At 39.1% G+C, this 16388-nt stretch overlaps 1 protein-coding gene across 1 annotated transcript; it reads right to left on the bottom strand.

Annotated features, from left to right (window-relative positions):
- Nucleotides 1-10433: 10433 nt before the first annotated feature.
- LOC113271894 (F-box protein CPR1-like) lies at nt 10434-11531 on the bottom strand. Its single transcript, XM_026521818.1, has one exon. It carries the CDS (start codon nt 11529-11531, stop codon nt 10434-10436), a length of 1098 nt encoding a protein of 365 aa, XP_026377603.1.
- Nucleotides 11532-16388: the final 4857 nt, after the last annotated feature.

Below are 16388 nucleotides of genomic sequence, written 5' to 3'. Positions count from 1 at the left end.
TGCGGTGAGACCTCTGCGGATATGCCCTCGGGTTTTCCCGTTGAATTTCTTCAAGTCGAGCGTGCTTCTCGATAATTATTCGGAGATCGCCTTCTGTCTTGGGCACGCTCCCGTGAATTTCAACAAATAGGGGACTCATTCGGTCCAAGCCCCACTTATAGCAATTGATGCTTACCACTGGGTCCACGCTTCCTATGGCTTGGCAGATCCTATGCCATCTGTTTGTGTATTCCCTCGTGGTTTCCTTGTAGCCGATTGCTAGTGAAAAAAGCTTATCCATCCCCGTGTTTACAGTCTTGTTGTACATGTATGTTCTTAAGAATTTCTCTGCAAGTTGGTCGTATGAGTGTATGGAGTTTGGTGGCAGATTATCAAACCATGATAACGCCGATCCCTTCAAACTTGACGGGAAGTATCTACAGAGTACGGCGTCGTTCTGTCCCCGTCTCGCTAGGACGCGGTTGTAGTACCGAACATGTGCAGCAGGGTTGCTGGACCCATCATAGCATTCGAACGTCGGGACAGGGCATTTCAGGGGAATAGGGGTGTTGGCCAAGCGATGCGTCAGGGGCGTGGAGTTAGCTTCTCTCATAACCTCTTCTAACCTTCCCCCACCTTGTTTATTTTTCAATTGCCTGATCTCTGCCATCATCTCATCTCGCAGTTCCTCCATTGCGCGTTGGTGCTCTAAATTCTTCAGATCATTTCCGTTTGACTCTCCATCGTCATAATCCGGGTCGGATACGCTATGTCTCCTTGTCGCGTCTTCATTAGTCGCTAGGACGACTCTACAGTCTTGGTTTGGCTCTGGTGCTTTGGAGCTTGCTTCATCAAGTTGTTGGCTGGTCTTTGTGCTTAGAGCAATCCGCTCCTTTAAATCTTGATTTTCTCTGGCCAAAAGAGCTACAGCTTCTGCGTAAACCTGTTGGTTCCTTCTCAGTTCCTCGAGTTCAGCCATTAGTTGGTGTGATTGGTTGGACCCCTGATTGGGAGTCCCCGCACGTGCCGCTACAGCCGTGGCGCCGCCCTCCTCCATGGTCTGTACTAAAGGTGGCAGGGGTTCAGCTTCTGTTGCTGGTGTTTCCAAATTGGAGCGAGCGCCCCTCTGCGGTGCCAGAGCCGTCGGTATGGTTTGATTCTGGTTATTTGTTAGCGGCATTCCAAAGGTTAGTAGATGCGCGGGTTGGAATGTTCTGGATTCATCCACCCTTTCCCTTGGTTGGTTAAGTTGACTCATAGCGAAGGTATTGCTAGCCTCCGCAGCCTTCGGGACTACCGCGGCTTCCCCGTATTTTATCGTTGCTGCTCTGAGAGCCGCCATTGCAACAGAATTAGCGTTCATGGGTGAAGTGATTTCAGTGGTATCCTGCCTTCGATTGGTCATTTTAGTTTTATCTCCTTTCTGCTTGCTTCGGGTGATGATCGGGGTTGTCCGGGGTGTTTCTTTTGACAAAGCTTTGGATTTTCTTGCTTCCTGCGTCTTCTCCATCATGTGCCCTTTTGTTGATGACGAAATCTAGCGTAAAATCGCCTTTTTTACTCCCAACACGTTCTCTCTGTATAAATTAATTCAAACAGAAACGGGAATATCCGCGTGAAGCGGGTTAGTTGTCGAAATACAATTTTTCAAGAGGGGATTAACACCCGCAGGCTATAAAATACGGGTTAAAGTTTTATTAAAGGCGATCTTTAGTATAAAAAAAACTATGAAAATTGTAAATCCGACGGATTAGGACAATAACCCACGCTTGGAACATTAACTCTTATCGAAGGCAAAAGGTGGTTTTTTGAATATAATACAGTTGACGAATGATCTATACGGTCAGAGCTGATAAAATCGGAGCAATCATATGCCAAATTAGAATGAAATCACAGGACAAGATAAATCTTTTACCGGGACGAAGTCCCTGTTTCTAGCGCCAAATTGTGGACACACGAACTACGCGGGGTCCGAATGCCCACAATCAATCGTTAAAGTCTAAAGAGATTACGATGATGATACCCTGATGTGGATTCATTGACTCAAAATCCACGGGTTTATCATGGCCTCCTCCAACTTCCCCATGCGTAGCGATTATGCATGGGGTACAAATGCCCACAATCAATCGTTAAAGTCTAAAGAGATTACGATGATGATACCCTGATGTGGATTCATTGACTCAAAACCCACGGGTTTATCATGGCCTCCTCCAACTTCCCCATGCGTAGCGATTATGCATGGGGTACAAATATAAAAGGAAAACAACATATATAAGCAGATACGTGCGGAGCTAAATGAATGTAAAGTGCTGAAATGTAAATAAGACCAAGGTTTACGTGGTTCAGCACTAAGGCCTACGTTCACGGGGTTTGTTGTTCTACTATATTATTCACGGTTACACGAATAGTTGAATGACTTTTGGTTTACATATTTCTCTCCACTATGGGGTTAACTTACCTTTGCTATTCTCTCTCTCTCTCTCTCTCCTGATCTTTTTTCGATCCCCTTCTCTCTTTGTGGAGATTGGGTATTTATAAGGTTGGAATGTGGGACCCATCTCTGAAGACCGTTGGAACCTTATCTTCTCGTGTCCTTGCGTCCATCACGCGGATGTCTGCGTTTCCCCCTCGATCCCGCGGAGGCATCTTCGCTCGTTCCATAGGTCGGTCGACACGTGCACTACTCAGAGTGTTTAATGCGGGTGGTTGAGGGGTCTGCTCGTGTCAGACAAGTGTCTTCTGCCCCTGTCAGTCCGTGTCAGCTGACTTTCTCTCCACCGTTGATCTTAGCTCCTCTTCTGGGGATGAGATAAAGCAACTCCTAGGGGTTTATTTGGTGCTTTGTGACGCATCGTGTTTTGATGTTTTGGATTGCATGCTTTCCACGTACCTTTCTGTATACACGTGTCCGATAGTGAGATATATGTGTACACATCTACTTCTACTTTTTTTTTTTTCTTTTTCGGTCAGCCTATTTATACTGTTATTTGATTGTCGTACTTAGTCCCATGCTTTACATGAGATTGAATCTTTGACTTAGAAAAGAGAAACTAACAAGAAAATTTCTCTGAGGTATATAAATATTTGAAACTTTTGATATTAGTTCCAAGCCAGAAAACATCAAGCGCCGATGGAATATCTATGCTTGAAGGTGAAATGAGAAAATATCTTTTCTCAAGTTGGATATTACATGAATGTTGACTACTCAAAGAGCAGATGTCTCAAGTAGTTATTTCATATATTTTTTTGTAAAATAAAATGTTGCCCCGTATATTATAACATTTAGCGTTTGAAAACTTGCTAAGATTGCAATGTTTTCTTTTTAGCTTCTTGGCTGGTGCGCTCAGTTGGGTATTACACAAATGTTGACTATTCAAAGATATTAATGTTGAATTGCTTTGTATTATACGAAATTTACGTGGAAATTTTTGGTTTGGTGGGATGTGACTTCGCGTATCTTCGTGCATTTTTGATTTGGTGTTACGAGTGTTCTTGAGGCTTCTGGACTCATGGCCGACGGGGCGAGGAGAAGCTGAACCACACTAAATCAAAAATTTATTGGGACAGGGCGAGGCGAAGCCGAACTTTACCAAATCAAATTGGGACGGGACAGGGCGAGGAGAATCCGAAGCCGAGCTTTACCAAATCAAAAATATGGTTCAAAGAAATAGGCAGTGGTGCATTGTATTTGTAATTGGTGCATAATGTATTTGGTGCATAACTATGCTATTCTATTTGTAGTTGTAGATTGAATTGGTGAACCAAGTTGGCGAAGCTGCCCAGGCGTAGCACGGGCACAAAATCTAGTTAACGGAACAAAATCACATCTTATAAATAAAGAGTAACTAACCAAATTCCGTAATGTAATTGAGACCCGAACTTCCTGTCCACAATCACATAATGAACCTGTAATCCTTCTTTAACAACTTAACCTAAAAAAAAAAAAGAAAAGTTTCATATTAGGGTAAACAATACCTTGCGAACGTAACTTGTAAAATAATTGCAAGAAACTTTAACTCTAATGGAAGAACTTGATAACGTGATTTGCTAAAATTGTTACAGGAATATACCCTTGATTGATTCTTGTGCATTTGCCCTTCCTCCACGTAAGTACCCGAGTTAAGTGAAACCAGACTTTCAGAATAATTACATTGGTCGTACGAGTACAGTAATATACCGGTAATTGGTTCTTTATATATGCGAGAAGCCAAAGAGTGTCTTCTAAATATAAATAGGAAATTTTTCCATTATACATCCATTTGATAACCTGTTTACAAAACTACATCCATTTTTTTGGATATTTCTAAAATACACCAACCGTCAATGAAATCGTTAGCACCAGTGTATCAAAATCTAGCCGTATATATGTAGAATGGAATGGACAATATAGATTTTTCTAACTTACAGAATTACCGTTGTACCCATAGATCAGAAACAAAATGCTATTTATTCCCTTTCTTCTCTCTTTCTTCTGCTGGTCTCATCTCAAGATAAAAATAGAGAATTAGGAATTGAGTTGTTGCAAATCGACGATCGCTGATTCACTAACTTTCTTTTGAGAAAAAATTCTAAGAAACTTTCAAGCTGCGATGAAGGAGAAAACAGAGAAGAACAGGATGGTGCTTTGGGAAACTTTTTTGAGCTCTTATAAGTGTATCAGCTAGTTAAAGAAGTATAGAATTCTTGTGGATTTTGGAGCCTTTTTAACGAATGGTGCTTCCTTAATCATAGGATTAGTTTTCACCTCTGGTAGCTTAAGAGAGCTATTTGATTTATCTAACTTACAAAAATTGTCATGTTCATAACTAGGAAAGAAAAAGTGGTGTCACTGGATTGGCAGATGTTGCATGTAATTTTGGTTCTAGAAAATGCTCCATCTCACTATCCCAGGGTTATGTACCTCTCAGCAATCAACTCGTTTAGCATAAATAGTTCTCACATCACATCTATCTGGTTTTTGTTCCAGTCTTTTATTTTGTTTTTCGAAATGATTGATTGGGGATGATTCTCACATCACATCTATATGTGCAAAATCCAGCATTTTGAGTTCCTCTCATGTTTAGCATATCCATGGAACTTTTTGTTGTATAGCATTGGATTATGTCAAGCGGCTAAACTTCTTGTTGTGTCATGTTGCTGCGTATATCAGTGAATTGGCATATTTTGGTGAAGCGTATTCTTATTTGTTTGAATATTGCTGACCACTTATTAATGTCGTTGATGCTCATGTTTCCATTAAATCTGTGTGTCTTTATGTGCAATTCTGGTTTTAAGCTATAGAGGTGTATGATTGAGATTGTCGTCAGTTTGTTCAACTCGACCTGAGTTCGCACTGTAAGGGTTTTTCGGACTTTTTCATATGTTGACAGCTGTATGACAGCTATACATATAACGGCGTTCAGCCGTTTTATTCAAATAACGGACGGAAATCTTGTAACGGGTGTATTTTAGAAATACTGTAAAACACGGGTGTGTATCAGAAAAAACCCGTATAAATACGAGATAAGCTATTTAAAGAGGGATACCCCATTACCCCTCTATATTCTCTCTCCAGTGTATGTAAGGTTACGGATCGGATCAGAATATTCACTTTGTATGACCCGAAACCACCAATGAATCCGGTAGATGGAGGATAAGGAATTGGTTTTCTTGCATGACTGAGATTTTTTGCCGATCTCAGAAGTAATGATCAGCATATACGAATAAATTTGATTGTTCTCTTTGAGAATCAAACGCAATATGCAAAATAGTTACCTGAAAATAAGAAAATGTATTGCTCAAAATAGAAAACTCACGCTCATTAGTAATATGTTTCTGAGAAAGTCTGTTGGCATTGCAATCTTCCTTCTCCTTTCAGGGCAAAAAAATCCAGTACCGAATATCTGAATAGGATGAACCGGCCCGTGGATATCTTTGCTTCGGAACAAAACAATTAGAATTAGGCTACAAAACTAACCAGTAGCGACAAGCAACACAATAGTAAATCACTTATAAGTTATAATTGATCCTACGTTTCTCGGTCTGCATATAAGTACTAGAATTAAGAGAAACCAAGATTTCGACATAATTCACTCCGTATAAGGACACAGTAAGGTTATTTGCTTCTTCAGCACCTCCGTTTTTTGGGTCGTACAAAATTAAACTCCTGGGAGACAGCAATAGGATCTCACCATAATTATAAGTCAACATATGCCTCAAAAGTGTGTAGCTACTAATCATTAACCTCGTACGAGTGATACTATAACGTTTCGTCCATGATGCTTGAACTCTGTAATTTTGCATCACCCATACTTCAAGACGAACGCTAACTTCAAAAAGTACACAAAGGCCCCCTTCCAATACTCCCAAACATATAGATGACCCTCCTCCAAAAATTCTTTTTGGTAGTTGCAGATTTTTGAATTCCATGTCGCTGATGTCCAACGAGACTATAACCCAGCGGTTAGACATTTTACCTAACCAATGAAAAACTCCATTAACAAGCACCCCAAATTTGGGCCAATCACGAAACGAATATGGTCTGGTTTTAATTTTTCCCCCTGAATTTGATCCCGAAGTATACACTACGCCAAAAAAAACATCCTCATCTCTATAAACGTTTACCACCTTGTAATCATAGGTGTTGTTATCATAACCAAAAGCATGTAGGACATTCTTTTTATTCGAATTCGACGATTTGGGTAATATCTTGAATTGTTTAGTGGCTGGGTTCCAAAGACAAGATTTCTGACTACTCCAAATACAAACCCAGCCGTTACAGGAACCAATATCAGGAAACTCTCTATCTTTCAGTGGGGAATAATTTGTTTTTAAAATACAAAAATCAAATTCATCATGCATCCGAGATAATAATACATCATAACCTATGGAGTTATAAATTAACCAATCGGGCGATCCTTTGCCGTGACCTTCAAGCATGAACCTAGGATTGTTTTTTTGGATTGAAAAATAAAGGTGCATCTTAACAAAATCAGGATCTGAAATAAGTTTAAATCAAGTCATGCTAACACATTTACAGGTAAGTAATGATTTCACTTGTAACCTTAAAAATATTTCATGGTAAAGCTCTTCTGGAAGGCTAGACATTGCTCCTTCTCCTCCTCTTCGTTGCTTCTGCAATTTGGGAGACAAAGCAACTTGGTTGGACATATCTTATACATTACTGTTTCTTAAAAGATTGTCAGGAAGAAAAAGCTAGGGTTTTGTTCTCTGTCTACATATAAAAAAATCCAAGATACCCGATAACGACGGTGGAATATTGTAAATCACGGGATGTTCGTTTACTAAGGGGTAGTACAAGTAGAATAATAACAAGAGATTGATGTACACTAGCACTACCACAATAACAAGAGCCTCCCTAGCTAGCGTGGAACAATTGTTTTATGAAACCATATGGTCTACTTCAAATGTTTTTGATGTCGCAGTCGAATGTTGGCTCTGGTTGAATCTCTTTGGGGGACATCTTGGATAATGCTGTGTGTCAGAGATGTGGTGTAGATCCTATGTACGGGTTGACAGTGGATTGATCATGAACAAGCAAGCTCCAATGAACAAGTTTAACAGCACAGAAAAAGGCCGAATTGTGTTTTTACTAGATCGCCGTGCCTGCCACCCAAGCATTAAGCTGTTATCAGTTATATCGTAATTCTGTATGACAGCGATTTAAACCCGTACACTGATTTAAGAATTTTGCGGAAGATCACTCACAGCATGAGCAGTTAAAAGTTCTAATTCATGCTAAGCAAGGTGTGACTGTTGATAGCTATGTAGAAAATTTAAGCCATTCAACCATTCATCGGTTGCTTAAATGGGGTGCTTCTTATTTATTCAAACAATTGGTTGAGTTCCATGATTCCTCTCCATCATCTGGTTCAATCTTATCTCCAGAGCATTTGGTAGAAGAATTATTTGGTTCGCTGCCTCGGGATGCTGGTAGCCCAAGTACGACTGTTGTGAAAGTTAATCAAACTGGAGGGACATATTCCAGAGATATTTCTTTACCTAGTGAGCTAGAGATGCATTTAGTTGACGAAGATCCGCCTCATGTCTTTTGGACGAATTTAATTACTGAATAGGAAGATTCCTAAGTGGACATATTTGCCTGCTGCATCCTCATCCCAGAGGTTCCGTAAACAAGTTCAATATGAGGCTCTCACAAAGAAGAGAACGAAGGTTCTCACCGGTACCAATGTTGCGGTAGCTCACAAACCCGTGGTAGAAGATAAAAGAGAAGCCGGTGTGACCAAACAAGGTAAATGCACATAGATGATGCCAATGCTTCTGCAAGACTGCAACTCATTGTAACGAGTGCAATGAAATGACAGTCTTACTGTGCTCTTTCTAGCTATTTCGTAATTTGTAAATAAAGGCTGCTTATTTTCTGCCAAGTCCTGCAGTTCCTACTGCGCGATGCTGCTCGTTTTCATGAAGCCAATGAGATTTCTGGTGCACGTGCAGATCGTATGGCTTTGCAAAATACAGAGCCTCACGCCCTCACCTGCCTATATCTGTTGACAGCTGTGTATCATCAGATTTCTGAAGCTTGGGAATTGTTCCTGGCTGTATTGATCATTCTTTAAAATTTTCTCCGTCGACTTCTTCTCAAACTTCTCAGACTTGCAAAACCTAGAAGTTTCCATTCAAATTTGAACATACGTGTGTTTGTACCCAAAAATATTTCCGGGCACTAAACACGATGATTTTGGTGATGATGAGGAAAACAGGGTTAAAAACATGAAATAAACATATAGATGAGACACACGAGTTTTACGTGGTTCTAAACACATATAGACAAGTTTTGCCTACATCCAAAGACCAATCCCCGAAAGGAGAAATATATTATTAATATATGGATTACAATAGTTTCTAATCTTCTCTAGGTTTTTTTTCCCTCCTGTCAGAATTACATTTCCCTCTATTTATACAATTGCGAATCAGGCTCTCCTCCTAATTGTCAGGTAGGAATAAATTGCGTTAACTTTTCCCTGCATGCCTCCTGGCCATAAACTCCGTTGTACTAATTTTGCATGAAACTGCTTTCCTGTTTTAATTCTGCACTTGTTGGTTTTGCATGCCTCCTGGCATTAATCCGCATGAAACTGCACTTGCATGCCTCTTTGTATTAATTCTGCATAATGGATTGATTGGCTGATATCCATAATGGGATGGCAGACTAGATTGACTGGTTGATAACATAATGGGCTGGCAGACTGGATGGAGGATTTCGCCTGTGGACAGCGCTGAGCAACCTGACCGGGGGACATGCACGGGAAGTAGTTGGCAGCATCGCTGGCAATATGGACGAAAACATGCTTTGAAGTGCGACTGGCAATTTGGCTGGAAGCTAGTTGGCAGCATCGCTAAAAATTTGGATGGAAACTGCATGGCAGCACCATCGGCAATATGGATGGAAACTGCATGGCTTCACATTTGACTGATGGTTGACTTTGATCGTTAACCGGTAGTTGACTTTTACCATTGACTTTGACCATTGATTGATCATTGAATTTATATAATATTGGGCAGTTTGGTGGGATCCGTCGGTTGACTGGTTAGCATGCTTGGATGGCAGCTGAACAGTGGTCCAGGTAACATTCTGGCCCAATATGAGGCAATTTTACTCATGGTACAAACAACGTGTCTCTTCTCATTAGCCGCCATTGATGGCTTTTGGAAGCGTCTGTTGGTGATGAAAAGGCATTACTAACAGGCATGAATATCCCTATAAGTAGTGAAGGCATTATCCCATTCTTCACAATCAATTCAACCTGTTTTCTCTCTATCTAAAGCATCATCAGAAACCTTTCTTGTGTGTTCTTGATTGGGTCAAGGCGTACAAACCTTGAATCCAATTTCTCTGTTGTAGGGCTTTCATTTTATTCTGAAGGCATTATTTCGCATACTTGTTGTACTCGCCAATTGATATTGGGAGGGTAGAAATAATTGTCTATAAGAAATCTATGCGAGCCTTGAAAGTCAGGAGTACAATAATTTCTCTGTGTTTATTTCATCTCTATTTGAACCCATTTTCCAACAAAAAGCGCGCCAACATGAAAGCTGCACCTTTATATATAGCATAATTGTTATTAGTATCAGGCTAGTGTGCTTTTCACTCAAAGCCGAAGAGTGCAATACCGAAAACCTTGTAGTAGAACATCAAAAGTATAAAGCATATCTAAATGGAAACACAAAATTTTAGCTTTATTAATTTGGATGTGATGTTTCAGATTGACAACGGAAAGAAATAATAGTATACTTTTCTGTAAATGCCAACATTGACATGACAAAAATCTCATCATTGGTCTAAAAATCTTGAAAAATAAAACAAATGGCAACCGAGATGAAATATAGAACTCAGTTTATATAATTCACCAAAAATTGATGATAGAAACTGCAGCAATGTATAACGTATTCAAGTTTCACCTGTTTTTCTTCCTTGTAAAGCATATTTTTCTTCATGGTTCTTTATATTCTATTATCCCATCACCCCCAACGTAAGTACCAGAACTGAGGGAAACTAAGCTTTCAAAATAATTCACCCATTCCAAGCAAAAAATACCATGGACTCGAGCTGTACATTTTGGGTCATATAAAACCAAACTATCAGAACTCCGTAATAGAATCTTACCTTTCTCTAAATACCTCACTAGACTCAAACGTGGTTCGTCCCTAAATCCGCTCTTATTAGTAAGGGTATAAATGCAGCGTTTAGTCCAAGATTCTTGAACTCCATAATCCAGCATCTCCCAGACTACAAGACGACTGCGAGCTCTGAATGCAAGTAAGCAAAGGCACCCTGCTGAGAATCCCAAACTCAAATCAAATTTTTGAGAATCATCTGGTATTCGCAATTTTCTAAAACTTTCGTCCCTGACATCCAAAGAAACTATAACTCTACAAGAGTTCCGGTCTAGGGCTAACCAGTGAAGGAATCCATTGAAAAGCACCCCAGATGCTTGACCATGACCATGAGGAAAAGTATAAGGTATGGATGGATTGCTTTTCCATGAATTTGATGCTAATGAGTAGACTTGAACTTTAGAACTATAACCATCTCCATCCAAGTTATCAACTACTACCAATTTGTAATCATTAGTGTTGCAGTCATAACCTAAAGCACCAAAGCCAAATGTACTCGGTGGTTTGGGTATGATCTTGTATTCTCTTGTAGCTGGGTTCCAGAGAGAAAGTAATGACCCGCGATACCCTAATGACCCGGCATATCTTATGCAAACGATGCCTTTACATGAACATAACAATGTATAATAAGATGTAAATCTGAAACGTGGGCACAATGATCGTTTGGCATTAATGTTACAGTCGGATGATTTTAATGAATCAGGCAGTATAGAGCGGACTACGTGATCAGGAAATCTTAGTAAGAGAGTGGGTTTGTTTGTTTGAATAGTAAGATCAATGTGCGATTTAACAAAATCAGGGTCAGAAATTAAATCATACCATGTCTTGCAAACACACTTACAAGCTAATAGAGATTTCACTGGTAACTTTGAGAAGATGTCATGGGAGAACACTGCTTCTGGAATGCTGTCCATCTTTTGCTGTTTTTCCCTTCTCTTTTCAGAATGCATCACATGGAAAATAGGTGCGTACAAAAAAAAAAATTAGGGTTTTGATAGGATACTAGAACTAGAAAAACATGAATTGATCCTTTGATGGGCGATCAGACACGTAAATCTTTTGATTGGAGATTAACCACCTTAAAATAATCTTATATAGCTTAGAATTCTGCTAAAATAAAGAAAACAGAAATTTTAAAGGAAAACATCTAAAAAGAGACAGAAATACTGAATATAGAACTATAGTAGTCTAGGCAAGAGTTTGTTAGGCAGAGTGGTGTTGGCGTCCCAACAGGTTTTAAACCCACAATAAATAGGAAATCTAGTTAAATTAAGACATGGCTTTTCACAGAGACACGGGGGTGAAGGTTCAATATATATCGGGCCATGGCTCATATTTAGAATATGAGCCACATCTCATTATGAGTCTTTGGTCTTTCGGTAAGGGATAAGTTTTCTTGGATAAACCTATTGGCATAGACCCATAAAGTAGAGGCGGAGCAACTACCTTATGACTGAAACAGATGACCCGGAGTTTGCATTGAAACTTAAATCCATACTAGAGAAGGATGAATACGAACACAGTTTACATAAAAACTTTCCGAAGATTTTATTTTAACAGTAGCAATTCTGTGTTCAAGTTCCCAACATTCTGACCCAGCAGGTATAGTAAATATTGACTCAACAATAACAATATGCCTCCAACAGTAACAATTAGGGCTTTTTGATGAAGTATCCCTATTTTTAATATTACACTATAAAAATCCCCCCATTTTTTAAAAATTTATTAAAGTACCCTTGCGTTGACGGCAGTTAGCAGCTGTTAACGCTTAGATGGCAGTGTCAAAATGTCCAAAAAGCCTGTCATGTGCAAGGAGTGCCCTTATCTTATGTATGTATCTAATTAGTAGTATCTAGTCAGTGGTATTGAGTGGTTTAGATTATCCCACCTGGATAGTTAGTGGTCGTCGGATATTGAGAGAGGGTGTGAGCTATATATGTTCTTGTAATGAAAGCCTAACGAATAATCAATTAATCTAAAGAAGAACTTATGTTCGCTGTGTTCATTAGGAACCAGTAGTCTCAATCCGTGAGGATTGAGGTTATCACTATCAATTCCTGGTTTCTTGATCCCCAATTGTACTAACCATAGTACATTTGGCATCAGAGCCGTTTAAAAAAATTTCCATGGAGGCCGCTGAGTAATTTTCACCGACGCCGAGGGATGGTATGGCTCAATTGATGGCGAAATTCGACGCCTATATCCATTTACTTGATTTGGAGAAGAAGCGTAAGGAAATGTAACTTCACCACATCGAGGTTTAAATCTTATGTTTATAGAATATCTGATCTCCATCACCACGAGCAAGTTGAATTCACTTCTACCAAAATCTGAAGAAGAAATTATTGATGAAGTTGGGGATCTAGAAGTTACGAAGGAGGAGGAAGTTTTCATTGCCATCAGCATAAACAGGAGATGAATTTCATGATTTTGAGGTCATTATTCCTTCGTTTTTCTACGATGACGAAGAAACTGGTTTTGTCAGATCGGAGTTGTTTTTCTTTGGCAAAGACGATGAGTCTTCCGATTTGGAATTGATTCCTTCATTTTTCTTTCATGAGACGAATGAATCGTCTATTGGTGATAGTCTTTCGTATGAGGAATTGGTGCAAAATGATGTTATTGAAGTCACCAACTCCAGTAAGTTCACAAATCGGGAAGTGTTCACAGCGAGCGGCTTGACTAAACTATATGTGCAAAATTGGGTCAAAATTTTTCAAGTAATCTGCAACAACTTTACATACTTCAAGGAGTTGTTCTTTCACCACAATAAGTTTCTCCGTATGGATTGTTGCTCCTTCCAATTTGATGATTCTCGTTTGATTTTCGATCGTGGTAAGTGTGTTGTTGTTTCATCAAATTCTTCAGTTAATTCTTCGCCTGGGGTATAACTCAGATTTGAGATTTCTCAATTCGATTGCTCCTTTATGTGCTCTATCTGTTGATATTAATGGCGAGCGGAAGGTGTTTGTTAAAATGTCACAGAGGGACAAAATTTTGTTGGTTAGAGTACTTCGTATTGACATAGCACGGGACTTAATGGGTACATTAGTTGATATTGTTGTGTGGTTTTTTCCTGATGGTGGTGGTTCTTTGTATGCATTTCTTAATAAGGATCATTTGAAGTCTGTCATGAGTGATATTTGTTACTTGCCTGTTGCTCCATATGAATCTTATGGTTGTATTGGATGGTGGATTTTGAATGAGGAAGAAGACGATATACTCTTGCGAGTTGATAAACAAGATGATGTTCTCCAGATATTTCTGTGGAAATTTCAAATTCTTTCAGTGCTTATATTATCAATCCATACTGGTGCTGCAACTCAAAATTTCCTCTCAAGAATATGTTATTGGTGGAGGTTGGTATCTCAAGCAAGGGAAGCTTATATATGTACCAGAATATTTTTAAGGAGGTTGAGAACTGAGCTCCTTCTCATGGTGATACAAATTCTACTAAGGTGGTTGTCTGTAGTGTCCTTGCAGTGGGACTTTAGTTTATTCCCTATGAGTTTCTGGAGTGTAACAAGGGGTGCAGAAGACATTCTTTCGCAGTCTCAACTTCGCTTACCTACTACTACCAAGATTGTAACTGTGTTGGTCTGGGTAGAGTACTTGAGCTGGAAATTCAAGTTGTTTTCAAATACCTTATGGAGTAGGCGATGTATTGATGCGGCAGTTCATTTGTCAGTTCATGCCATTGCTACAACTCAATTTAATCTTTCAAGAGTCAGTCATTCTCCTTATTACGAGTATCTTTTGGGATTTGCTTGTCATGGTCTGCCTAATACTTCACAGGTCTTCTATGGTGAATGGTTAAAAGTCAGCACTGGTATACATGCACAGGGAGAAGTATTCCAAACAAATTTTTGATATGAATTATATATCTCAACATCAGGTCGTGATGTTTCAAATTCTAAATGGGTGGTTGTGGATTGGGTTCTTAAAGTGGAAATTCAGATTGGGTTCAACTTATTTGTGGAGTAATATGTTCTTTGCAGCTGGGATCTGTTTTCAAATTTTTGCAATTTTGGTTGCCCAGCTTGTGCTTGGCCTTATGGAGTGGTCTGCACTAATGTCATCTCTACAGAAACTTTCTACTTCCATTTTTCTTACATTGCCCACTTGTGTCATCATGAGGTCCGTTGAGATGTTTGAGCATCTAAAGATTCATTTTGGGCTTACCACCACGTTCGTTCTTTTTGGTCAGTTCTGGGCACACGAACTGTTTATTATATTATTTGGGAGTGTAATGTGGAGGTCGAGTAGTGGTGCTGATGATATTCCCTATATTACTCATGTTTTTCTACTGCCCGAAAGGACTGCGTTGGTGCATTTTTGAAGGACTGCGTTGGTGCATTGTTGATAAATATGATGCAAATACAAACCGTAACTGAACATATTTCTTAAAACTAAGAACTTACAGTTGGTATTTTTGAGTTAAAACCAACCGTAACATCAACCCAATCTACAGTTATGGTTCGTATTTGAGTTATTACCAACAGTAACTCACATGCAACCAGAAATTTCAATTTCAATTTTCATACAAAATCCTAATTTTTGATACAAAATTAACTTAAATTCAACACGATAAACTAAACCCTAACTGGGTTTTTTCCAAACATTTTTCAAATCCCCGATTAATCGAAGACGATGAAATTTTTAGTTTTAATGGAGGTTACGGTTGATGGAGGAGAAGAGAAGATGATGAAAAAAACTGATTTGATTTTTTCTGATTCATTAGGTTTTAAAAAAATTGATTTGATTTTGGTTAATTTAAGGTGAAAAGGGTAATCTAGTCAATTTACATCTCATTTAGGACATCCCCTAACCAAAGGGACATTATTATCACAATGCCGTCCCTCTAATAAACCATGCTGCCCCTATAATAAGCTTGTAAATATAGTTGCGGCAGTCTGAGTAGGAAACTAGTGAAATACCAAATCTAACTGTTAACTCTTACCAAATCTAAGTGATTTTTCTAACCCAAGTGTGCTTCTAACTCTGAACTCTTACTAAATCTATCAATTACGACCTACTAACTTAGGATTGAATTTAGCTTTGGAAATTGGTCTGTGCTGTGTTAAGAAACAGTCACCATTTTTTGTGTTTCTGCGCTCACTTATATTGAGAAACCTGTTCGCCTTCACTTTTGGATTCTTCGGGTTTAGGAAACAGTCTCCTAAACTGAATGATGTTATTAGCTTTGTGCAACTTGGAATAAAATTTGGTTTCGGAAATTGATCTGTTTTAGGGAACAATTCAGCTGCCTGACCAGAACTTAGAATGAGCCCAACACAAATATGGCATGGCTTTATATAGCTTAAAATATTGATTGGCCTTAAAATATAGTATAAACTTATAGTTGTACAGAACCTAGTTAGTAAGTTCGCGAATGATTCGTGAATCATTCGCGAATTTTTCCGTATCACGAATTTTACCGTCTTATTCGCGTACGTTTGCAACTCCGAATCCAAGTCGCGTATTATGTGGCATTTTCGAATTATTCGCGAACCGTTCACGAATTTTACGTATCCCGAATGATACGTCCACTTAATTCGCCATAAATTCTTTAGCTTTTACTTTTCAAAGACTCCATTTTTTGGGCTTTACTGCCTCCCGAGCATACACGACCGAATATTAGACGTGTTGTGATTTTTATGAAACAAAAACGACTGAAGAGATTTGAAGGTGAAGGTGAGAGAGATCTCAAACTCACTAACCAAGCATCTAAACCACCATACGACGTCCTCTTGGATAACTAATGTTGTATA

The sequence above is a fragment of the Papaver somniferum genome, chromosome 4 (assembly GCF_003573695.1).
Source record: "Papaver somniferum cultivar HN1 chromosome 4, ASM357369v1, whole genome shotgun sequence".
In the NCBI taxonomy this organism is placed as follows: Eukaryota; Viridiplantae; Streptophyta; class Magnoliopsida; order Ranunculales; family Papaveraceae; genus Papaver; species Papaver somniferum.
Note: the sequence above shows the minus strand (reverse complement) of the source record. Positions and strands in the feature narration are given on the sequence as shown.